Genomic DNA, 25,303 nt, shown 5'->3' on the forward strand with positions numbered 1-25,303 from the left:
TTATACAAGTGATAATAAATATATTGTCTGATAAGATTAAGGTTCCTTGCCCTTTAAAAGGAAACAAAGAATTATTATACTGGTTTGTTTCTCTGAGGAAAGACATGGGTGAGGCCTGAGCAATTAAGTATTTCAGAAAGTCCTTGGCATTAGTCATTGATTTCACAGCACATCCACATGATCAGAGGTGGTGCCAATCACTGCTGAAGAGAAAGTTGTATTTTTCTACTAGAGTAGACTAAATGGCAGAGGAATATTTCTGTTATCTGCTTCAGTGATGCTGAAGTGCTGGGATTATAACATAGTTGTAGAAACTGTGTTAAGGATTCTTATTAAGGACAGGTTTAGCTAAAAAGCAAAGGGAGTCTAAACTGAATCTTTTTGCCTTATGTGATACTTAGAAAATTTGAATTTAAACTTCAGTATTGCATATGCTTTGAGAATTAATTCTGTGTCAGCAGAATTTTGTGCAGGTGATAATAAATTTCCTTTGCTGCTACTTCCAATTTGTTTTTTCATTTTGGATTTATAATTTATGCTCCCAAGATGCAGAAATATTCTGATTCTCTGCTATTTTGGTACACTTACTGAATTACAGTTGGGAGTAAGTGGTTGGGACCGTGGTGATAATGGGATTTTTTTACCCAGTCTATATATGAACCTCTTGGTTTTTCTTGAAATACAGGATGATGAAAACAATCACCCGTCTTCACAAAGCCATGGTGTTTCTTGAGTATTTCACAAGTAACTCTTGGGTTTGGAATACTGATAATGTCAATATGTTAATGAACCAATTAAACCCTGAAGATAAAAAGGCAAGTATTTTCTGTTTTAGGTTAAAAATATGTAACCAGAAAACAGCCTGAAATCTAGGCATTTCCCACAACCAGTACATAAGTCAATCTAATTATATTTTTTCAGTATTTTAATTTTAATTACTTATAGAGAGATACAATTTGCAGTGTCTTAGAATTGATAAAGTATTTGGGAATATCAAAGGCTTTCAAAAGTACAAATGAGTTGTTAATCCTTTCTTCCCACAGGTTGAGTTCAGAGAGAACTTTAACATCTTTATAGATCTTATGTTCAGGATATCTTGCTTTCTCTGATTCTTTTTTTTGGTGGTGGGGGAGGGGCTCTAATTGTTTTTTCGTATTGTATGCTCTTTGCATTCTACTCTGCTTGTTTGAAAATTAAACTGTATTCCTTCTGAAGTTACCTCAGATTTTGTTTGTTTTGTCACATTATGTACCTCTGGCTGGCCTGGAACTTCCTATGTAGACCAGGCTGGCCTCAAACTCACAGAGATCCTCCTGCCTCTGCCACCTGAGTGCTAGATTAAAGGCCTGGGCCACTACTGCCCATCGGTCTCCTATATTTTAGTGTTTATATCTGTCTTAAATACATCCCATTACCTCCTGTTAGAAGTATAGCAGTGCTAGGGATTAAACCTAGGGCCTTATTCTCAGTCCCGTCCTTTTGGTGGTTAGAACCTTAGCACGGCCCTGACTGTATCTTCAGCTCGCCAGCCATGTGCTTACATCTTACTCTACTTCTCCAGTTCAAGCCCCACAGTTAGGAGACAGTTGCTCCATCTGTTTTCAGTTTTAGAGCTTCTCTTTATTATCATTTTCTTTCTGTCTGGTGTGTTGTGTAGGACACCAGAATATGGCGTAATTAGGAGACTGATCATAATGAAACTTTCAGATTTTGATTATCAGTCTTTATTCACCCTAGGTAGCTTTTTTTTTTAACACTATTTCAGCACATTAAAGATTATTTTATGTTCTATTCTGTTACAGTTGAAAAGTCAGTTATTTGTTTCTCCTTGTTCTTTTCCAGGTTTTTCACATATTTGGTGTTCTAAAACTTTGTTTAGGCTTTTTATATCTGTAGATGGGTGTCTTTCTGCAATTTGGGAAAATCGTTAAGCACTGTTTCTTCAGATGCTACTATTTCTCTCTGGTCTTTTATCCTCTCACAGAATGGTTTTGTGGTAGACCATGGTGCCCTTAGGCTTTTAATCCATTTGTTATTTTAACTAAAATGTAAATTATTTGTTTAAATTCTCCAACAGCCAGTCAGCAGTGTTGAAACTATTCCAGTTGAGTTTTTATACTTTTATTTTTACAAAGTTCAACTTAATCTTAGACATTTCTTCATAATTGCTTTAGACCCTTTCTCTACAAGTTCACATTTAAATGATCGGCAGTATCTGGTTCTGCTGTTGGAACCCAGTCTGACTCAGGCTACCTCACTTCCATGTTGTTGTTTTGCTAGTCATTGTTTGTTTTCCTATAATTCACATTCCTTGAGATGTCTGCTGAAATTTGCCTTTTCTATTTACACACACACACACACAAACACACACACACCATAACAGCTCCTAGATGAAGTCAAATCTCCTTCTTTGTTAGTGCCATGGTACTATCTTTCTATTGTAGTAATTTATTTGTAATGTTTTCCCTTCTAGAACTTGTTGTTTTGGGGTGATGGTTTATGGTGAATAATCTTGTCATTTCACAGAAATACTTGACTGCCTGTGTGCTCTAGAGTACTGAACAGTTAATAGCCCTCTTATTTGTGTGCTCTAGATCACTGAACAGTTAATAGCCCTCTTATTTGCCACAGAGTAGCATTTCTATAGTCTTCTTTTCTAGGTTTACCAACACTTTTCATCAGATGACAAAGTAACTGTTAATAAAATCCTAAGCCAACGTTCATGGCTAGCTTTTGCTTTTTATTGTTTATTTATTGTGTGTGTGGTAGTAGTTATTTGAGACAGGGTCTCGTGTAAGCACAGTGTCTTAGCCACTGTTCTGTTGCTGTAAAGAAGTACTGCTTGACACCATGACCAGGGCAACTCTTATAAAAGAAAGCGTTTAATTGGGATCTTGCTTAGTCTCAGAGGGCTAGTCCATTGTCATCATGTTGGGAGCATAGTGGCATACAGACAGGCTCTGATGAATACCTCCCGATTCTTGGGCAGAGGGGCTAGGCTTGGTATGGGCTTTTGAAACCTCAAAGGCTCCCCCAGTGATACTCTTCATTCAACAAGGCCACACTTCCTGATCCTTTCAAAGAATTCCATTTCCTGTTGATTAAACATTGAAATATGTGAGCCTATGGGGGCCATTTTCATTCAAATCCCACACACAAAGCCTGGTTTCAAACTGGTGACCCACCTGCCTACTGTGTGCTGGCGTATAGTGTGTGCTGGCGTGCTCTGCTTGATCATTCTTGATGTCAGAAATATTCTCTAGAAAAATTAATCTTTTTGCTGTAGAAAATATACAGAAGAGAGGGGAGGTTAAGATGAAAAGGAACTTGAATATATGTCAATTCCTTTGTGAAGTAGTGAAGAGCACAGAAATATGTTGACAGTAGAAAAAGTAATACTATAGTTAAGTGTTTTATAATCGTTTCATTTGAGATTGTACTTCAGATAAGCTGAATTTTTTGACAAATTACAAAAAAACTTTCACAGCAATAACTTTTTTTTCTTACCATAGACCTTTAATATTGATGTAAGGCAGCTACATTGGGCAGAATATATAGAGAATTACTGCATGGGAACTAAAAAATATGTATTGAATGAAGAGATGTCTGGCCTCCCTGCAGCTAGAAAGCATCTAAACAAGTAAGTTTGTCATGGGCTTGTTGAACATTTTCTCTTTCTTGTAAAATATTCCAGTTTGCTTTGGTGTAAGAGTATTCTGAATAAAAAATGATGTATTATATTTAGGAATAGTGCTTAACTTTGGATTTGTAACTATGTGGTATTTAAGATTATTAAAGGACTGGAGAGGTGGGTCAGTGGTTAAGAGAGCACCAGCTGCTTTTCCAGGGTCCCGGTGGATCACAACTATTACTCCAGTTCTGGAGGATCCCACCCACACCATCTTCTGGCTTCCATAGGCACTAGGCATACATGTGGTACCCAGACATACATGCAGGCAAAGTATCCATACACATAAATAAATAAAGATTATAAAACTTACTATCTTCATTTGTGTGTATTCCAGAGTATGAACTTTGGGTAAATTATTTTGAAAATCACTATTTACTTACCTTAAATTTCTATTGAAAAAGTAAAAGTACTAGCAGAAAATGAGAATATTGTTTGAACCAAAAGTTACTTATATTTTTTTTTATTTTTTAAACTTACAGCACAGAGTAATAGTGTTTTTACTCTTTTAGTAGAGGTAGTACATGCTGTTTTAAAACATAATAAATTCAGAAAACAGGAGTCAAAATCAGCTATAGTCCCATCATTCAGAGATTTAATTATTACTAAGGGTCATCTCATTATTATGTGTGTGTAGTGTGTGTGTGTGTGTGTGTGTGTGTGTGTGTGTGTGTGTGTGATTTCTAAGACTCCTACTGTTCACTTGCCAAGGCCATAATAGCACTATGGATTTTGCAAAATGCTGATTTTATTGATGAGGACACAGGTTTGCAAGATCATATTTTACTAACTTTAAGGAAATTAGAACATAGATGTTTTGACTACTTATTTAAAGCTGCTGTCACTACTTCTACACCTCATTGTTATACTACAGTCATGTCTTGGACTCCATGATTAAGTTATTGGAATTATAGTACCTGCCTGAAAGGTTAAATTTCTTCATGCAACCATGAAAAGCCCTCAAAAATGTTGAGAAACATAAACAAAGGAACATGCTTGCTGATCTTTGAGAGCAGAAAGGTTCTCTATGGAGCTACTGCCATCTTATTCTTAGATAAGGACTTATCAGTTGGGTTTTGGGACTGTTAGCTAGAAACTCAGACATGTATCTGTTTTACTTGCAGTTTTGCTTGCTGGCTTGGCTTCCTTCTCTTCCTCCGCCCCCTCCCTCTCTCCCTCTCCCCATCCAGGTTTCTCCCACCCCTCTTTCTTTATTTCTGACAGGACCTCATTCTGTAGCCCAGGCTGATCTCAAACTTAGGATCTTCCTGCTCAGATTCAGCCTCCCAAGTGCTAGGATACCCAGTTATGATACCACCATGCTTGTCTTAACCTGCAGTTTGTTGAAGCCTATCACAGGAATGGGTACAAAGCAATTGCTCAGTTTAATTGTTGTTTACTGAGTCTTTAGTCCAGGTACACTGACACGAAAAGACTTTGCTGTACTCCCTGTTGCTAGAGTAAGGCATTAGTATGCTGTTCAGGTATGCTGTTCAGGCAGGAAGGCATGTTTGAATTGTGTTAACTTTTAGTTTAGCTTTCAAATGTTGAAAGTTCAAAGATTGCTTAGAACTTTGATTAAAATTATAACTATTAATTAGCTGCTATCCAAAAATAATTTTATCCTAGAAAATATTTAGTGTGTCTTTTGATTTGCTTTCCAGGTTGCGGAATATCCGTTATGGTTTCAATACTATCCTTGTGATTCTTATCTGGCGCATTTTTATTGCAAGATCACAAATGGCAAGAAACATCTGGTACTTTGTGGTTAGTCTGTGTTACAAATTTCTGTCATACTTCCGAGCATCCAGCACTATGAGATACTGAAGACCAAGAATTTAGCATTAGAACATCTATGCATATGGTGATCTAAATGCACAAAATGTAAAATGTACCTAAGTCATCTCACCTTTTGTTAAGACATTAAACCATCTTAAGTTTGAGCGTGGAGTAAATTATGGTCCATTTTATGTAACATTTTAATGTTTATGCTGAAAATCTAGTGAACACACTGTGGTATGCCAGCTCAGATTTGCAATACCCACTCAAACTATGACTTATCATTTTGATCTTTGGAATGCAGAGGGTAGGAAGAGGAAAGAAGTGGGACTATGGGAACATTGACCAGTATAACTGTGCAGTTCTGGAACATACTAATTAAAACATGCCTTAACATGCAGTCCTAATATTCAGTGCAATGGGAAGTGTGCAGAGAGGAAGCCTAGCTAAATTAGTTAAGTATTTGATTTGATTCTTCAATGTTAGATTTTTTTTTGATCAGATGAGAGGTGGGTTTTAGTTTTGTTAAGACCACAGCCATGTATTTTTGCTTCCTATAAATTATAGGTGGTAGCATATATAAAAACTTGTTCTAACTTTCTGATTAAATGTGTGTTGCATATCATTTTCCTGCAAGTAATCAGTTGCTCTTAGGATCAGAAGGCCAAATATTATTCTAAAGACACTAACGGACCTAAGTGAACTTGAGAAACCGGATCAGTACATGCTCTGTGCATTTGAAGCAAAGTGAAACCATGCACAGTAAACCCGTGTTAGTATCAAATGTAACTCTAGTGAGATATGTTCTCATTTTGAAGAGGATTTCTTGAGACTTGATTGGAGATGGCATTGGGGAAGGATTTGTCACATGTGTTCTCTCCTCCCTTACAAATTTTCTCGCAGAATTCACCCCGTCTTGAACGTGCATTATTCTGAAGGAATGTAGTTACAGCTTTTAACATTAAGAAAATGTCCTCATGTGTTTACCAACACATACTAATTTTGACCTTGAAAGCTGAATTCCTTAAAAATAAATAATGCATAAGTATGTGTATAAAATTAAATAAAGGATTTTACCATGTAAAGTAGCAAACTTTTGAATGAGTATCAAGTCATCATTTCTTTGCATGTTGTTTTAGCTTTAGAAAGACATGCGTTATAGAAACAAGTAATAGCAAGAAAATTGATGTATATTTATTGATGCATTACAATTCCCTTTAAATCTTACTAGTTTGTTACTATTTTATCATATATTTTCTTTAATGACTTGTTCAGCACAACACTGTTATAATTAAGCTGATCAAGTACTACATTTAAATCATCCGCTGTGTATCTTGAAAGTGCTTAAAGGGGTCAGTTCACAGTACAAGAAATGAAATGTAACTTTACATTTTAATTTTTTGCCAGTTGAAATGCAGTGTAGAAGAAGTTTATTTTGCTATTGTGGAAAAGCAAAATGTAAAGAAACCAACTTTTTCCATGCAGTTGTATAGTCTTGAAAAGGAAAAAAAATGCTTCTATGTTGAAGCCAGACTTTGTGTAGTAAAACTTATAAACATAATTTTAAAAGAAGTATGTATGTAAATATCTATGTATTCTTTGGAATGATACTGAAGTCTCTGGTCTAGGACCATGCCTTGTTTAAGGTATGAGAGACCATGATAGTGTGTGAAAATGGAATAAATGATGCCTATAAGGTGGCCCACATACTATACATTGAATACTCCATGTCTCCAAACACATTTCCATGATGTAATGACAACACACTAACCTTTGTATGATTTTTGTACATCTGCCAAATATACCTAGAATCTGGTGAATTGTCTTTGGGTCTCAGAAAAGAATCAGGTGCAATGTGAGCAGGTCTGTAAAGTGGATCAACATGTGTCTTCTGTTTATTGCTCTTGTCATCTACTTTAAAGCAGTGCTGACTAGGGCTATGCTGAGGTTACAAATTAATTTTGTGTATTTAGAATCCTGTTCTCAAAAGAAAGGTAATGAATAAATGACACTCATTCTGGAATTTACAATTTTGAAATTAGTACGGAGAGATCGTCAGTCCTCACCAAGTATGCTTTGGAGTCAAGTCATATTTAAAGGATTTGTAAATGTATTTTGTTTGTTTGTAATTTGCTAGACAGCACTTTTAGTTCTGATTTTATTTTCCATAGAGATTATTCAATAGGACAACCTGTAAAATAAATTTATTTCATTCACCTTATTTGACAAAACCGTATTCTAAACCATTTGGGGGGTTTTTCACTAGCTTTCCTTCTCTGAACTCTGGCATACATATTTGTACACTGTAATGTCATTGTGACCATTTAACTGCCTTGGCAACGCTAATGTATCTTAAAGCTTAGTGCAGATAAGCATGAGCAGGTGGTATGTTGTTTGACTTAAGGGTGACATAGAATAAGCGTTCCTCCAGTCTGCCTGATGAAGCTTGGAAGCAGGAGGGGACTCTCCCCTCTCTCCTTTGTGTTTCTCTATAGGAACTGATTGGAAAATTTTGTTTTGTGTATTGTTTGTTTGTTGTTTTAAGTGTAAACCGATAATCTTTTATAAGAAGTAAATAGAAGCATTGGGTGCCTTTGTTTGTAAACCAAAAAGTAATAAATGAACCCTATATTTCTATTCTAGCATCTATTGTATTTTTACACTGTGGAAATCATCCATGAGTTACCGTGACTATGTAGTTCTAACCATTTCATCTTTCTTAGGTGCCCTCATTGATTCTCAGCATCTTTTATTTATGTCTGAGTTATTCACACAGTACTTTAGAGGAAGCATGTAGGCATAATAAACACTTAGTTAAAAATATTTTTATACAACAGTTAATAATGAAACAGATTTTGTTTTGTTTTGTTTTGTTCTTAATGTAAACAGAACCAAGAGACCACCAGCACATTTCTAGGGCAAATCACATCATGTTTATAGATTCTTCACCAGTAATTGATCTACTTTATTAAAAGGATTACTCATTTTCACAGAGATTGAGTGAACCACATGGGGGAGGATGAGAATGCATCAGGATAAGATTGCAGTGTAAATGGTTTTGTAAGCATGGCTTTCTAAGCCAGCTTCCAGCTCTGTCTTGAAACCGTTTGCACTGACTTGTTCTGCTTTGAAAAAAAAAAATCTAACTTTGCATGAGAAGCTTAGAGAAAAGGGTATATGCTGTGTAACTTACCATGGAAATGAGTTTCACAGTCTGTTTAAATGTATATGAAATATTTTCTTAATAAAGAAAATTTGAGCAACATTGTTTGATGTGCTCCTTTTGCAAGTTGATAAGTTCAAAATGCATTTACTTATAAAAGCTCCAAGTGGTATACAAGTTTAATAATTTTCCTGTTGTGCTCCAAGGAAGAAAGCTCTCATTCTGTGTGTGCTTGTGCAGGGCTAAAAACCATGCATTATAATATCTGTGAAGATTTCTCCAAAATCATTATATAAGCATTCTATTGAAATATTATCAATATATTTATCATAAGATAAATACGCTAATGACTTTGACATAGTAATACAATTTTATATGAATAAACCTTTTAAAAAAGGAAACATACATGTAAGCAGACAACTGAGGACAGTTTTATTTGATATAGTCATCCAGGGAGATCATGTATTTTAATTTGTCAGTGTTTAGTTTGATACTTAATACTCAGTTTGCTTTATGTTATATCTTTCTCAGCTTCTGTATTTCAACTTGGTTCTTGGTTTCATGAGAACAAACTCAGCCTTCATGCTGGACATTGTAAAGACTCTAGCTGACACTTTTTGGGTACTTAGTGTTTGTTAGGCATATGCTAAGCATTTCCATATGATGCTCTATTTATGCCTTATAACAAGCCCTCTGTTAAAGGCACCTCTGTTGTCCCTGTTTTATTTGGGTAACTGAGGCATATGACACATAATACTATCAGTGTCAGAGCCAGGACTTGAACTCATCCTAGCTCTGAAGCCCACAGTTTTGTTCAATATAACTATAGCTGGCCCTCCATATCCATGTCTCTGGATTCAACCCACCATAGCTTGAAAATAATTTTAAGTTACTTGCAAACATCTCTTCCATAAACGATATGGTATAGCTTTGGTCTTGTGCCCTTAATTGCTTGAGTGTGTTTCTCAGGTGATTTGTTATGTAAACCTATATGTATTTAAATCTAGATGATTAATCTATTCTATACTTAGGGCATATAATATATACTGTTAAACATGTGGCCTGCCATTTGAGGTGTTCTGTGCTGCATGACTGTTTACATAATTTTTATATCCTATTAAGAATAAGTAATCTAGAAGTACTTTTATGTGTACAGGCCAGTATGCAAACATTGTGCAACTTGTATAAAGGACTCGGGCATATCTGGAGATTTTGTATTTGAAATCACTGTTCAGAGAAAGTTCCTTGTCAGGTTGTACTCATGTTCATTTTTCCTTCCTAAAACTGTTATCCGACAAATACTGAATGCCTAGTATGCTTAGGTACTGTTTTATATGTCTTTATCACCAAATGATAAGCTTCAAAGTAATCCAGTCCTGAATGGCACACTATCATCCCTTAGGAGTTTTTTGATTGATAAAAGCAGGTTAATGTGTACCGCAGATAAGGACAAAATACAGCTGAGAGGAGGGAGCACTCACTGCTTTAAGAAAAATCTCATCGTAAGGTTGTGATTTGAACACCCAGCAGGAGGAGAGTGGTGGAGAGAGGTTTCCAGGCCTTTGGAAGGAGTTGTGTCTGGAAAAGTAATGTGAACCACAAGGATATTTATTTTAATTTTTGGTGCTAAAAAATGGCAAGGTAGTCAGGGAAAGTTAAAGCTGGGGAAGGAGGGAAAACGGAGGGCCGTTGTATGCTCAGAACTCACTGTTGTGAAATGCCTATCAGAAACTCTAAACACCAGAAGGTTTTGCTGGATCACACATATCCAAATAATAGATTTAAATAAATGAAAGTGTTCAAGAGAAAAGGCATTGATGTGGTGTCACTGTTTTTTCTTGCGAGTATAAGCCACACCTGTTGAAGCAAACCTTGATCTCAGTTTTCTCTGATTTCTCACAATGTAGTCTCCAGGTAGCATGGACATCTTACTGGAACACAGAAATACATTTTGAGTCAGGAGCCCTGGAGTTCAGCAATCTGTTTTTAAGAAGCACACCCCCCCCCCCCCCGTGTAATGCTGATGTCCAAAAAAACTGGATAGAATTGTTCTTGTCAGTCCTGTTGAGGTACAGTGTTCTAGGTTAAACCCACTGGGATTTCAAGAGAAGGTCAAGAAAAATCAAGATGATAGGATATGAACATACATAAAGGTCTAAAATGGCCTGAACTGAATGAAGAGGCCCAAATACTAGATGCTACTGCTATGTGGGGAGATGGGTAACCTAGCTTTTGTTCCTCTTTCAGATTTTCTTTGTTCTGCCATGAGCATGAGTCGTTTTTAAACCAAAGTTTCTGTTTTAAGTTACAGGTGAAGGCAAAGCATGAAGAAGAAAAAAATCAGTCAAGGTTAAAATGTGGTTTTGCTCCTTTAAAGGGCCAGGGTCTATTCATTCCAGATTGTTAGCTTGAGGAAGCATGTCTGGTTAGCTTGCCAGCCATGAAGAGTGCCTGTTTGCAGCCAGTCACAGATCTCACCCATGTTGACATTCTTATTTGTTAGTTAGTGAGCCTTGAGTTTATAGAATGGACTAGCCCAGAGGTGATATCTCTATGGTGAGAGCTAAGAAGGAATTTCTGGTCTTTAAAGCTGTGCGCCAGAGCCCCGTGCCATGGTAGTGTCTCACCACCATAGCAGGACACAGCCAGTTGAAAGTGTTGATAATCTAGTTTCAGCTGAGGAAATCTGAAATAAGGATTCTTTTTGTCTTGCCCTCTAATTAAAAACGGGGGGAAAAAATTAACATGCCCCATTATACGGAAAATCCCTGTTTGTGTTTCTTCTGCTCCATCTGTGAGTTCTCTCAGCAGGCAGACTTGCCTTTTAACCGATGAATTAAGATGCCCTTTTAGCAGTCTAAGTGTTTTATGTACAAGACTTTGCAGAGAAGTCTGAGAGGATATTACAAGTTCACACCAATAACCTTTGTTTTTAATCGAGACATGTTAATGACACAAATGGCGCGAGTTCGGGGGAGGAAAGATTTATTTGGCTTATATTTTCAGATCATAATCCATCACTGAGGCAAGTCAAGGCAGGATTTTGAAGCAGAAACCATGAAGGAGCACTGCTTGTTGGTTTACTCATAAGCCTATTCATAGTTAACTTTCTTAATATAGCCCAAGACCACCTGTCAGGGAATGGTGCTTCCCACAGTGGACTGGGCTCTCTTACATCAATGAACAGTCAGGACATTTCCCTACAGGCCAGTTTGTCTAGGCAATTAATTCCTCGTTCCAAGTGTTTCCACTTAACTGATTCCAGGTTGTGTCAAGTGACAAACTTGACAACAGTTGACAAGCTTCATTCAATAAACATTGATAGGCTATTTGTTATTCACTAATTTAAAAACTATTTTTAAATTCTTAGATTATAACAGTATCAAATGGGCTTTTCGTTTTGTCTTTTTATTTGTTGTTGATGAGACATTTAGCCAAAGAAATTTAGTAGTATAATAGATTAAGGACTCCTTTGATTCTTAGCTCAATAACGCCAAGGTGGTTGGGAAGGCACACAGCATCTGACAGCACAGTAGGGTGGTCTGTGCTCACACTGACCTGCCCTCGCATATGAAGGCATCACTAGGCCTGGACCACTGGACAGTAAAATGCTGTCCACTCAACGTTGCTCCTCAGTTTTCTCTTCCCATAGTTGTAGGATTATTTGAACTCCTACCATGTTAGCGGTTCCCTCTTACCTTGAATTTCAGAGACCCTCTCTACAAGCTCCTTGTTTAAATCCATGTTCTTATTAGTCTACCAGACCACCAGATTCTAGGTCATCACAGAACAAATAAGTTGGTTTCATAAGGAAACACCACTACTTGTATCCAGAAATCCTACTTAACATTGAAATGTGCTGATACAGCCTCATAAAGGCATCACAATAAAGGCCTCACAACGACCCCTTAAGAAGAAAAGTGGAAGTGTTTCTTGTGTCAGAAAAGAAATCAGTTTCTCCAGCAATAACTAGTATAGCAGGTAAATGCATACATGGAGGTTTATAAGAGCTCCACTGTGGAACATTTTTCTCAAGCTCAGGCATGGTACACCTAGCCGTCCCTCAGGCCTGTGCCTTACCTGTTTACCAGCCCTGCTGCCCTTGCTGTGTATTGCTTGGTTAGCCCTCCATCTGGTTTGTGTTCCCACCTCTCACTCGAAAGTTTCCTTACCATCTTGACTCCCAGGAGCATCTGGAATCCATTTCCCAGGCTGATCCCCCTTCTGGGAGATGAGAGAAGCTCACACGAATTTAAGGTTTGGGACATAACCACACGGATAGATTGAGGTCAACAGGGTGTCCATTGCTAACCTGTTGATTTGCTTCTACCTGTCAGTCTGTAAATTCTTTTCCTTTTTATGAGGTAACTCAGCAAATAAGAGTTGCCATCAGAGAAAAGGTTATGCTTAGTGAATTTCTTTTAAGTTGGTTTCTCTGACCTTACATTCTTCACCATATTGCCAGTGTTCTTGAACAGTTGAGTTGTAGACACTCCTGTCTTAAATGCTGCCCTCCCTGGATGAGACAGCTACAAACTGCACTATTCTTTGCCATATTCTCCCAAACCAATGCTCCATAGCTGACCGGTGACTGAAACAACCAGGAAATCACTTTAAACCTGACTGTTCTTTAGACCAGAGCTTCTAGTTAGTACTAATGAGAAGTCCAAGAGTCTGTGTGTTTTAAACTCTTGTGATTCTGATGATGAGCTCACAGGCTTGCGCTTCCCGGCCCTAATACAGTGCTTTTCAGCAGGACCATGTGGCAGGGAAGTGTCTGGGCCCCAACTGGGGCATCCTGGAAATGGGACCTGGGATTAGTATTTATAACAAGGCTTGTGCCTGGGGAAAACAAGAACCACCCAAGTCTTTTTGAAGAGTTGCCCTTACTACACTGGACCTGGGGGGTAAGAGGGGTAGGGAGATATCTATCATTTATGTTCCAAATGCAGACCACAGCAATGTGCAAAATTGCTGTTTAGCATTTTCCAGGAATTCCCATTGACCCTTCAGTAGAAAGTGCAATTGTTTGTAAATGAACCAGCTGCACCGCCTCTTAGTGACTACAGAATGGAAGTTCCTAGTTACTTCTAAAAAAACAAGCAAACCTGCTCTATAAGGACAAAGAAACCAAACTGCATAGTGGGAGCTCTAACAGACGTCTGCTTAGAATGTAGTAAGTGTTCAGTAACTCTTCCCTCAGGATCACACAGAATTTATTGGATTTGTGTATCCTAATTTGCATTTTCTACTGTACACTGATTTTTCCCATTTCCAGTGTTTTCTTGAACATTCCTCACCTCTAAGGAATATACATTTTGAGTGAAATATTAAAACTCAGTTCTCCTTCTCCTCCTAGTGTTCATAGCAGTTCATTGAGCACCCTTGCTTGTTGACTTTTCTGCAACTAACAGCCCTTGCCTCGAAGAGTTCCTTCAAAACAACCCCACCCGGGGCTGGAGAGATGGCTCAGAAGTTAAGAGCATTGCCTGTTCTTCCAAAGGTCCTGAGTTCAATTCCCAGCACCCACATGGTGGCTCTTAAAAACAACCCCACCCAACACAGCATTTCCATTAGCCTCACCCATTTCAGAACCAGCTGTCCCCGTGGATTCTGTTAGCCACTCCTTGAGACATCACACCCTGTGTTCTAGTTCAGTGATGTGTAGCCAGTCAACTGTTTGGCAAACAAGTTGGTCTTCCCTTTCCTAAGGGCCTGAGAGATTTTATCTGGTGAGTAGGGCTCCATTTGTGTTTCAGGAGTGTTTCCCCTTTCTTGCCTGCATTTGAAAGACAGACGCCTAAAATGTGGAAACTTTACTAATTGTACAAAACTTGACTCTTGTAACCGAACTTCACACGGCGTCAGCCTGATTGTCTATGCTGAAGGCACGGGCAGCCCGTGCCGTGTAATTAGCAAGAAGATCAAACTCCAGAAGCTAACTCCAAGCCAGCCGGAAAGGAGGGGAAGTCACCCCGCCAACACAAATTTAAGATAGAAAATGTTCCATTTTGAAGAAGGAGAGGGCGAAGAGAAAAACCTTTCCAGTTTGAACTAGATTCCTTCCTCAGAATCAGAAACGCTCGCTCACACCTGCATTTCAAAGCTGTTAGATCACATTCTTGCATTTGGGTCTGGCTATTCTTTGCTCTCCCCCCCCCCCCCCCCCCGCCCACACACACACACAGCATTTTCACTTAACGAATGAACAGTTTTCCACAGTAAGTTGCATTTTTTTTTTTTGATTTTTCGAGACAGGGTTTCTCCGTAGCTTTTGGTTCCTGTCCTGGAACTAGCTCTTGTAGACCAGGCTGGCCTCGAACTCACAGAGGTCCACCTGCCTCTGCCTCCCGAGTGCTGGGATTAAAGGCGTGCGCCACCACCGCCCGGCTTAAGTTGCATTTTTTAAACACTATTTTAGGTGTATTTTTTCCTGCATGTGTGTGTGTGTATGCACCACAGTACTTGCCTGGTGCCTTGAGGAGGCCAGAAGGTATGGGTTCCCCTGAACCTGAAGTTCAGATTATTTTGAGCTACCACGTAGATGCTGGGGATTAAATCCAAGACCTCTGGAAGAGCAGCCTGTGTTCCTGACTGCTGGCTGAGCCATCACTCCAACCCTACCAGTTTTTTTTTAATATTTATTTATTTATTTATTATGTATACAATATTCTGTCTGTGTGTATATCTGCAGGCCAGAAGAGGGCACCAGACCTCATTCCAGATGGTTGTGAGCCACCATGTGGTTGCCGGGAATTGAACTCAGGACCTTTGGAAGAGCAGGCAATGCTCTTAACCACTGTGCCATCTCTCCAGCCCCCCAGTTTTTTTTAAGGCTAAATTACTTTTTCCATTTCAGTTTAAGCCAATAATTAACAAGGTTTCTGTCCCACTCAGTCCTGCAGCCGTTCAATCCCAAAGAAACACACAGAGGTCTACATTAATTATAAACTGATTGGCCTAGTAGTTCCATCTTCTTATTAACTCTTTATATTAGCCCATAATTCTTGCTGTGTTAGCCACATGGCTTGGTACCTTTTTCAGTGAGGCAGTCGTATCTTGCTTGCTCTGTGTCTGGCTTCCTCTCTGTCTGGATAATGACTATAGACTGAACTTTCCTCTCCCAGAATTCTCCTGTTCATTGTCCCACCTCTACTTCCTGCCTGACTACTGGCCAATCAGCATTTATTTAAAATACAAGTGACAGAGTACAGACCATTAGACCACAGCACTTACCCCCCTTTTTTTTTCAAAATGAGAACTCTAAATCAACTCTCCTTTGTTTAGCTTTTCTACTAACCATTATCCATAACAACTTGTAACAAACATTCTAAACAAAGACAAACATCCATAATCCATTTTTTGGGAATGTGGGCGTAGTTTTCCAGGCTACTTCCTGCTGGTTGGGGGCACTGATAATCTTATGGGGACCTAAAGAAAATTTAGTCTTATGATCAAGTCCTGACTGGAGTATCCTGTGAGGCATGATCATCTCAGGCAGCAGTCTTTGAACTGTTCTAGATGTGGAACTCAGACATCTGGGCCATTCCTGCTTTGGAGATTTCTCAAGAGGTCTTCCTTGGTCAAACCTGATTTTTCTTATAGCAGAATGAATCAACAGTCCCTCATTTCCTGTGGAAACAAAAGCAAAACATCTCCAGAGTAACATCTTTTGACTTAAATTTTAAAGTCAAAGCATTTTCAAAATATATATATTAGATTAATCCAGCAGCATTTTAGCAAATGTCTTTTAGCAGCTTTTGCTCCTTTCTCAGTCATCAAGCAACTTAAAGGCAACACAATAACATACAGTATCCAGATTCTCTGTATATTTTTTATCTTTGTGTGGCTTTATTTTAAACTCCATTTCTTTTATTTTTAATTTTTGGCTTTTTGGAGACAGGGTTTCTCTGTGTATCTTTGTCCTGGAACTCACTCTGTAGGCCAAGCTGTCCTTGAACTCATAGAGATTCTTCAGCCTACCAAGTGCTGGGACTAAAGGTGTATCCCACCACACCTAGAACTCACAGAGATTCATCTGCCTCTGCCTCCCAAATGCTGGGATTAAAGGTGTGTGCCACCACACCTTGAACTCTGACCTCAATGACCTTGAATCTCTGATAGAGCTTGAATTATATATTATTTTGAGGTCATTAACAATGACCTCAAAATGTAAACAGTATATAAGTGTCTTGATCAGAGGTATATAATTCAAGTTCAATCAGAGGTAAGAATAATATATAATAGAATAATATATAATAATAATAATCTAGTTATCTTTGTGCATATGTGCATGTGTGTGTGCATGCATATGTGTGCAAGTATGCGATCACAAGTGCAGGTGGGGGCGAGAGGAAACCATCAGCTGTTGTTCCTCAAGTGTTGTCTGCCTTAGTTTTCTCTCACCAACCAAATAAGTTAGGGGTCTTCCTGTTTCCATGTCCAGGGTCATACTTAGGATTTGCAATGAAACCACTTCACTGACTAAGCCATTTCCATCCACAGCCTGAAATTATTTTTCCTTAGCCGAACTTTGTAATTTTAGTAGTTTCTAATGGGGATTCTGTAGCCCCTTAGCAGTTCCCCACCCATCTCCCTTCCTTCTCTCTCTGTACCCTCCTCTTTCAAGCTGAACTTTCCACAGTGAACTGACCTTTGTGAGATCCATTTGGACTCTGCCTTTAACTTTAGTTGGGTTCAGCCAGTGAGTACCATGTAGAGTAGAAAACCAGAGGAGAGAGTCCTTTTTCTGGGTTCTGACCTGACTGGCTACCTGGCTGGCTGACTGCAGAATGCCAGGGCTGCTGGACCACTCTGCCCACTCTGCAGTGTGTTTCTTGGAGTTCTAATCACAGCTTCCAGTCGTTGCCCTGCAGGTCTCCCACTTGTCAGCCAATAGTGTTTCACCATTTCTTGTTGGCTGTCATAATGCAGCTTACACTCTTGTAGACAGCTGGCTAGCCTAAGTCCTCGTGTGTGTGTGTGTGTGTGTGTGTGTGTGTGTGTGTGTCTGTGTCTGTGTCTGTGTATGTATGTATGTATGTATGTATGTATGTATGTATTTATATGGTGCTGGTACCTTCCACTGGTAAGGAGTCAGGCCCCAGATGTGGGATAAAGCTTACTAGTCCTCAAAGGGATTTCATCTCTTTCCAGTTTGCTAATACTTGTTAGCAGCCAGCATTGGGCCCCATGGTTACATGGGACTTGAGCCTACTCTTTCAAATATATCACCAGAGAGAGGTTTTAGGAGTACATTGGTTGATCAGACACCATCACTCAGAAAGTGAATTACTGACTGATAGACTCTTTGCTCTCTTCCTATCAAGTCTAAAAGTCCTAGACTTTCATTTATAAAAAGTCCTTCATTGATCCTGTAGGAGCATTTCAACTCTGGAAGAAACTGATTAAGGCTACCCAAAGTAGGTGTTCTCTCTTACACCTACACATCCCTTCTCCCAGAATTCTGCTGAGTTCTATCCATAAAGACCATCCAGGTAAGCTAGAAATGAGAATCAGCCTTGAAGGACCCATTTCCTTATGCTAAATTTTGCATCTGTGACTACATGTTGTCTCTAGGTTCACTTAACACTGGGAATAGGTAAGTGTTGTAGTAGCCTGCTTATTTGTTTCCCTGCTGCCCGGCAGTTCAGATCCGAAATAATCACACAGAAACTATACTATTTAAAACACTGCTTGGCCAATGACTCTAGCATATTTCTGGCTAACTCATATATTAAATTAACTCATCTCCATTAATCTGTGTATCTCCATGAAACTGTGGCTTGCCGGATAAAATTCTAGTATCTGTCTCCTGAAGGGCTACATGGCTTCTCTTGATTCTGCCTTCTTTCTCCCAGCATTCAATATAGTTTTCTCCGCCTAGTTCTACTCTGTCGTATCAACAGGCCAAGGCAGGTTCTTTATTCATTAACCAATAAAAGCCACACATATACAGAAGGACCTCCCACACCAGATAAGCATCCTTAATTCACCTCTGCTAGAGAAGGCCTATACTTCCAGATTATTTGCCCAGATAATTTGTTCCTAGCTGGTCTCCATGCCTCTAGTCTTTTGATTCCATCACAATATACACTATCCAACTGCCAGAGTAAGTTTTTTTGAATCACAAATCTGATTATTTTAGCTCCTACACTTAAACCTCCTAAGCAGCCCTCACTCTCTGCACACCGTCCTTTGTTCCTCCCCTCCGTTAGTGTCTCCTGACACAGGTAAATAATGATTTGTCCCGGTCTCTTTAGTCAGATTTGATATTTGACTGCTCTTTTCGAGTTGGTGAATGCAGAGTTCTCCCCTCCACACTGATTTCATGGATTCTGGCAGCACCTCACCCACAAGCCCCCACTTCTTTCTCATGATCCAGAGTCTGTATCCTTGGGTAGGACACCTCCCCCTGAGCTGGGCTCCATGCTTCTGTAGGCTTGCTTGTAACCCTACAAACATGAACCTTAAACACTTTCAAAGAAGGGTTTATCACTTTTCTATTCTCCCTTCTGATGTAGTTGGTATATTGGCCAATGGCCTCACTACACTTACTCAAGCCAGAAGTAAAAGTTGGGAGGCATCCCCACTGCTTCCACTCACGAAATTATCTCCATCTTCCTGCTTTTCCTTGTCCCACTTCACCACCATACTTAGCTCTGGTCCTTACGCCCTTTCACCCAGCCGCTGAAACCACTTCCCTAGTAAGTCTACTTCCTCCTCTTTGGCAAGTCCCAAATTCATTCTTACTGGAGACCTTTCTAAAGCACCCAGCTGATCATCTTTCCAGTTTAGGCACCTTCATTAACAACATCCTCGTCTCCCACTGCCAATTGTCTTAGCATAGTGTATTATCTGACTTCATAACACTCTATAAACCGCCTTCATCCCTGACCTTCGCAGTCCCTCTCCCACTCTGCATTTCTTCTCCAGCCACACTGAGCTGATGCCTCTGCACCTGTGGTCATGCTGCTCCTTCACACTGGCATCTTCTCCCTGTGTCTTCCCTTATCTTCCCTTTTCGTTGCTTAGACTCACTTCAGCTCTCTCTCCAAATATATCATCAGATTCATAGGCAACTGTGATGGCTTTGGTCATCAATGCGTTGTAGTTTATTATGCAAACTCTTGGGAGTGTCTAGCTGAGGCCGGACTGCATCCCATGGTGGACTGGGTGCCCTCTTAGGTTCCATTACAGGAGCTGATATGCATCGAGGTGTTTCTGTGGGAAGTCGTGTGAGTTTGGGAGCGTGAGAAAGGGAAGATAGGAGAATACAACATTATAGGTGTTCATCCTGGACAGGCAAATATCAGGTGTTGTGAAAAAGGGCTTGAGCTACTCTGCTTTGGGGTCTGCAGGTGACCGAGTCCAGAGCAGATGTGAGGAGAGGCCACTATTTTCTCAGCATGGAAGACAGGGCCCCTGCAACAGCTTGAGGTCTAGAGGCCTGGGAAGTGACCCCCAGAATCCAGTAGTCCCATGGAATAGACAGTTTCGGATTCTTACCTGAACATTGGCACTGGAAAGGGAGTTGGACTTGTACTCACCAAAGCAGAATGGTTTTGTCTGTAGCGCTCTAGAGCCTGTCAATAGTCTCACTTGTCATTTCTGGATATGTGTGGGTCACCGTGCAGCTAAGAGAACAGAGGACATTGACCAGGCAAAATCAAAGTGGCACGGAGAGTGAGGGCCAAGTATGGGTTAAATTGCGGGTTTGTTCATAATTATGGTTACATGTTCCTTAGTAACTATGTATTAGAGGGACACGGTAAGGGAATTAAAAGGCACTGAGGGATTTCATGAATGGGACTGCATGTGCACGACAAGCTGATGAATCCTGGGGAAACTGGCTTTTATTTTGTCTGTTCACAACCTACTCCCAGTGTTTGGAGACTGGGAATCTTCATTAGCTTGGCCCCATGGCTGTGACAACATCTTCCTACTGTAGATAAAGGGATCGTGGATGAAAAGATGCCTTGCCTGGAATCCAGGTGATGGAGGGGGTGAGCACAGCAGCCCTGCATGGAACAGTCCCACAGCTTTTGGTCTCTCTCAGTTCTCCACTCAGGATAATAGCCCTCGGATACTGTGCGACCCGGCTCTCATCCAGAAAACTGCTAAGAAAAACAAGCACTGGTGAATTTGCCTTGTGCCCAGGTGGCTGTGAGCTGCATCTAATGGGCGAGGAGCTGCCCAAGGGAGCACAGTGCCTAGGTGCTGCCTCCATGGGTACAGCCATTGCTCCTTTGGAAAGGCCTCCATACCTGTTCACTTCTCTGTAGCCAAGATGTCAGCCTAGAACAGTGAAGTAGCAGAGGCCACTTTGTTTCTTTCCTGGAAGGTAACATCCTATTAACTCTCGGTTCTCTGTCTGCTTCCATTCATTCTGAACGGAGGGCAAGGAGAACAGTAGGCTGCAGCCCCAGGCACCAGCTTTCAGGGAAGGCAGCACAGCCTGGGGAAGCTGGATTAGAATGCCTTTCTTTATAGTCTAATGGTTACCTGGGCTTGAGTTTTTCCTCATCTTCAGAAGACCAAGATTTCCCCATGTGCCAGTCAGACCAAATGCTGGAGGTAAATCACAAGGAAGAATGTTTCTTTGGCTCTGAGGTGGGTCGGTTCTGTTGACTTGGGACCAGTACAGCACAGTATAGTATAGAGAACATGTGAGAGGAAACTTCTCACCTCACAGTGGCAGAGAAGGAAAACGGGTGCGGTCCCAATATCCTTCAAGGACACATCACTAAGGGCCTAATTAGGCTCTACATCTTAAAAGTTCTCCTGTCTTCTGGCAGCACCAGAGGCTGACAGCTGAGCCCTTTCAACAGTCAGGGCTAGAGACACACTTAGTCAAAACCATAGCACACCATGCCAAAGACAGGCTAAGAAAAAATAAAGGTCTTTACAATCAGACAGCTCTGCAGACAAGGCCTGGCTTCACCGCTTAGGTTCCTTAGGCAACTCACTTCTCAGAACCCATCTTCCCTATGAAGATGAATTGCCTTGAGGATAGAATATGGTCATGTATGTAAAGAACCCAGGGCACTGTGTGACTCAAAGTAAATGCCAGCTTTCATAATAACTAATAGGTAAGCCTGGGACAGTAGGTTCTTAGGTCCCCACTGGGATAAAGATCCTGGCATATGCTCAGAGTAGGTATTTAGACAATTCAGCAGTGCCTTCTTCACTGCGTGTTAAGAGACAAGTTTGTTTACATTTGAAGGGTGATAGGCTATAGATGTAAATACTTTGCATTGGTATGGATCTTGGTCTGTTGATATAAATTTTAGGTCAATTTTGTTATATATATATTTCTGTTCTTCTACTTTCTTCTACTTCAAAAGGATAATGGGCATCAAAGAGGCTACTTATGGAGTTTGTTAGCCATTTGGGCAAGAAACTGCTCTTGCTTGGACTGCTTAATGTTATGTTGTATGAGCTGGACATACAGAACCCACACATACACACCCAAAATGACTGCTGAACTTGCCTAAAGTTAAGACAGTCTTTCAGGGTTCCTGCTTCATGAAAGAGTCTGCCAAACATTCTGCAGGACATAGAAGAAAGTGATTGAGAAATTGCCAATATAGGTAGAACTGTCTTTAAAATTTCCTGTTTCATGGAAAAGTCTGCTGGATACTGTGGGCCTGTAGGCTAAAGATGGGTACCCCAATGTTACAAAAAAAACTTTGGGTGACTATCCAGGTAGCAAGATCTCTCTGTCAATTCTAGAGTTTTGGAAGTTGCTTGCAATGCACTTCCTGTTAACTTAGGTAATATTATATCCTTCTAGGATCTTTGATGGAGTTAAAAAATAGATAGTTATAATAAAAATAAAAAATATATAAATATTGTACCTGTAATTCTTGTTTGATACCTGTTGTTATATGTAATTTTACTATGTTAAAGTTAAAACCTTCCTCTTTATTTAAACAGAAAAGGGGAAATGGTGTGGGAAGTCCTTCTGTATATGTGTTGCTTTTATTGGTTAATGGGTAAAGCTGTTTTTTGTCAATGGCTTAACAGAGTAAAGCCAGGTGGGAAATCCAAACAGAGATGTAGAGAGAGAATAGGCTGAGTCAGTGAGAAGCCATGTAGCCATGGAGGAGACAGATGCCGGAACTTTGCCTGGTAAGCCACAGCCACATGGCAATACACAGATTAATAAAATGGGTTAATTTAAGATATAAGAGATAGCTAAAAAGATGCTTAAGCTATTGGCCAAACAGCATTACAAATAATATAGATTCTGATGATTATTTCAGGTCTGAGCGACCAGAAACGAATGAACAGGCTCTGCCTACAGAACAAGAGTCTGCTCTCTCTGAAGTGATAATGTGAATTTGGTAGTAAATCCAACTGAGTTTGGAGGCTTAAAAAGGAGAGTGACATTGTTCTAGGGCCAGGCTCAGGGATATAGAGAATCTAGGAACCTGTCTGCGAGAGCCCAGAAAGTAGAACTGGGCACTGTACAAGTATATCCACAATTTCTTTCCAGAATGCTCCAGAGATTTCCTTGGGGTTTCTCAGCAGATGAGAAGGAATCCAGGGGCCTGAGTCACCTGTATGAGCACCCAAGTCCCACAGTCTCATGGCTTCCTTCCCAGCTTGTCTTAGCTCTCCTGCATCAGTCAGGGCTCTCTAAAGGAGGACAACGGATGGAATGAACATGTATTAAAGGGGAATGTATTAGATCGGATTACATGATATGGTCCTGGTTATCCAACAATGGCTGTCTCACACTGGGGAGGCTGGGAATCCTGTATTCATTTGGTCTATGAGGCTGGATGTCCCAAGGATCCCAGTCTGGTGCTGAAGCCCTAGAGGATTCGCCGAGAGGGCTGATTTAATTTTATGCCTGATGCCCAAAGCAGTTTCTAATATCAGCAAAAGAATGCTGCACCCATAGGATAGGTGAACTTGCCCAAGGAGTGAAGGCAGGCAAGACAGAAGCAAAGTTTCGTGGTGACCACCAGAAGGCACTGCCCACACTTTCCAAGGTAAGTCCCTCACAAGTCAGGTGGCCTGTGTTTATTTCCTTCAAGCTGACTACCAGGATTAGCTGTGGCACCTTCCCACTGTCATCCACGCTTCCCTGTCTGTACTATTAGCTGCTCAGCAGAGACGCCGCTATCCCAGGCAGGACATGTCTTCACCATGCAGTCCTGTCTTACCATGCCCACCCCTCGTCTGCCCTTCCCAAATGCCCCCCCCCTTTTCAGTGGTGTCCCAGGTGTTCTTTGCACTAGCTCACCCCTCTTCTGGAACGTCCCCTGCTTTCTCCACCAAGAGAGGACATCCTTCATGAGAACCCAATTCAGATGTCACATGTCAAACGCCACAGGAAGCTCTTCCCGTTTCCCCTGTAGGCCTCTCAGGACTCCCACAGTTGCCTCCCCTCTCACCAACACAGATTTTTTTTGAGGGTCAGTCTCCTTTCTTAGACGCATCAAAGGGCAAAATTACAACAAATTTTTATCATGGCTTTTCTTCAAGGATGGTGAATCAGGGCTGCCTCAGTTCTACAAAAGTTGTCACTGGACAAGGTTAAACCAGTGGGCTTTGCAAGATGGAGACAAGGAAAGAGAAGGAGGAAATAAACTGGTCACTAATATGAGGTTACGTCATTTGGGGGAAGGGTTAGAGCAGAATGGACTTCCTTTTATTAGCTTAGGGAGACTGGAGTCTGTTTCCAGGAAGCTAGTCTGTTTTAGGGTTGATTTACTTACATTTTCTGTTTATGTGATATTTAGCTCCAATGGCATCATTTGGTTTGGTTGGGGCCTGGTGCGGGAGTTCAGTTCCAAACAGTGGCCTCCGTAATGGTCTGTTGGGGGCTGCAGACCCCTGGCCCCTTGACTGTCTTTGCCTGCCTCAGACCCTTTGCCTGCTGGAGTGAACGGAGCAAAACCTCTGTGCTCAGCTGCTCTGAACACAAGACCTTGATGGCAGGGGAGTGGGTTCTGATGAGGATTGCAGCTGAAAGATCCCAAGAGCTGGGGCGCGGCTATCAGGTAAGGATCCCTATATACCTATATCAGGTAAGCTGCCCCCCCCCAGCACAATAAAGTGGGCAATCTTGTATCAAGGAAGACCTGTGTCCTAGTGTCTCTGTCTGTCTGGGTCTGTGTGTGTTCCATTGGGGCCTGGTGCAAGAGTTTAGTTCCAAGCAGTGGCCTCCGTAATAGTCTCTTAACACACTAATGCTCCTGAAGAGCTGTTCTGTGTCTTAGAAGCTTTCTGTGTTCTTCTCAGTGCCTAGCAGCAAACCTGAGATGGAAAAGGCTCTTATCCCAAAGGAGGTGTGGGAGATGGGGGTGTGTCCCTTAGGGACACTGCACATTTTCCAGTTCAGGGCCAGCTGTGTTGCTGGGACCAAGGCAGTAAGGAGTGCGGCTTTTACTGCCACCTAGTGTCAGACCCAGTTTTAAGTTTTGATGCAATAAAAATGGCTGTGGGGCCCAGGCCAGCTATGCTAACCAGTTACAGCAATGCATACCAAAATACGAGAGCTGTCGTCATGAGTATAGTACCATGGAAACCACTATTTATGTGGTAATTTTACAGTTTAAGGAGATTTTAATTCACTCAAACCATATTCCAACCTGCGAGGTCAGCGGAACAGCAATGGCTCTAATTCACACGGGGCTTAAGAGAGCTGAGTAAATCCA

At 40.6% G+C, this 25,303-nt stretch overlaps 1 protein-coding gene across 5 annotated transcripts in view; it reads left to right on the forward strand.

The window, feature by feature from the left end:
• Far1 (fatty acyl-CoA reductase 1) overlaps positions 1 to 10,336 on the forward strand; it is a 55,125-nt gene extending 44,789 nt beyond the window's left edge. For 4 of the 5 annotated variants that reach the window (XM_041666429.1, XM_041666431.1, XM_041666434.1 and 1 more), the window contains 3 exons: positions 686 to 815; positions 3,513 to 3,640; positions 5,353 to 10,335. In XM_041666429.1, the coding sequence (XP_041522363.1) occupies positions 686 to 815; positions 3,513 to 3,640; positions 5,353 to 5,515 (421 nt within the window). In that variant the 3' untranslated portion in view covers positions 5,516 to 10,335. Of the gene's footprint in view, positions 1 to 685; positions 816 to 3,512; positions 3,641 to 5,352 lie in introns of all 5 variants that reach the window. The other variant, XM_041666430.1, reaches the window with a different exon arrangement.
• Positions 10,337 to 25,303: the final 14,967 nt, after the last annotated feature.

This window comes from Microtus oregoni, unplaced genomic scaffold, assembly GCF_018167655.1.
Source record: "Microtus oregoni isolate MIOR12 unplaced genomic scaffold, Mior012 000016F_ref0000370, whole genome shotgun sequence".
NCBI lineage: Eukaryota > Metazoa > Chordata > Mammalia > Rodentia > Cricetidae > Microtus > Microtus oregoni.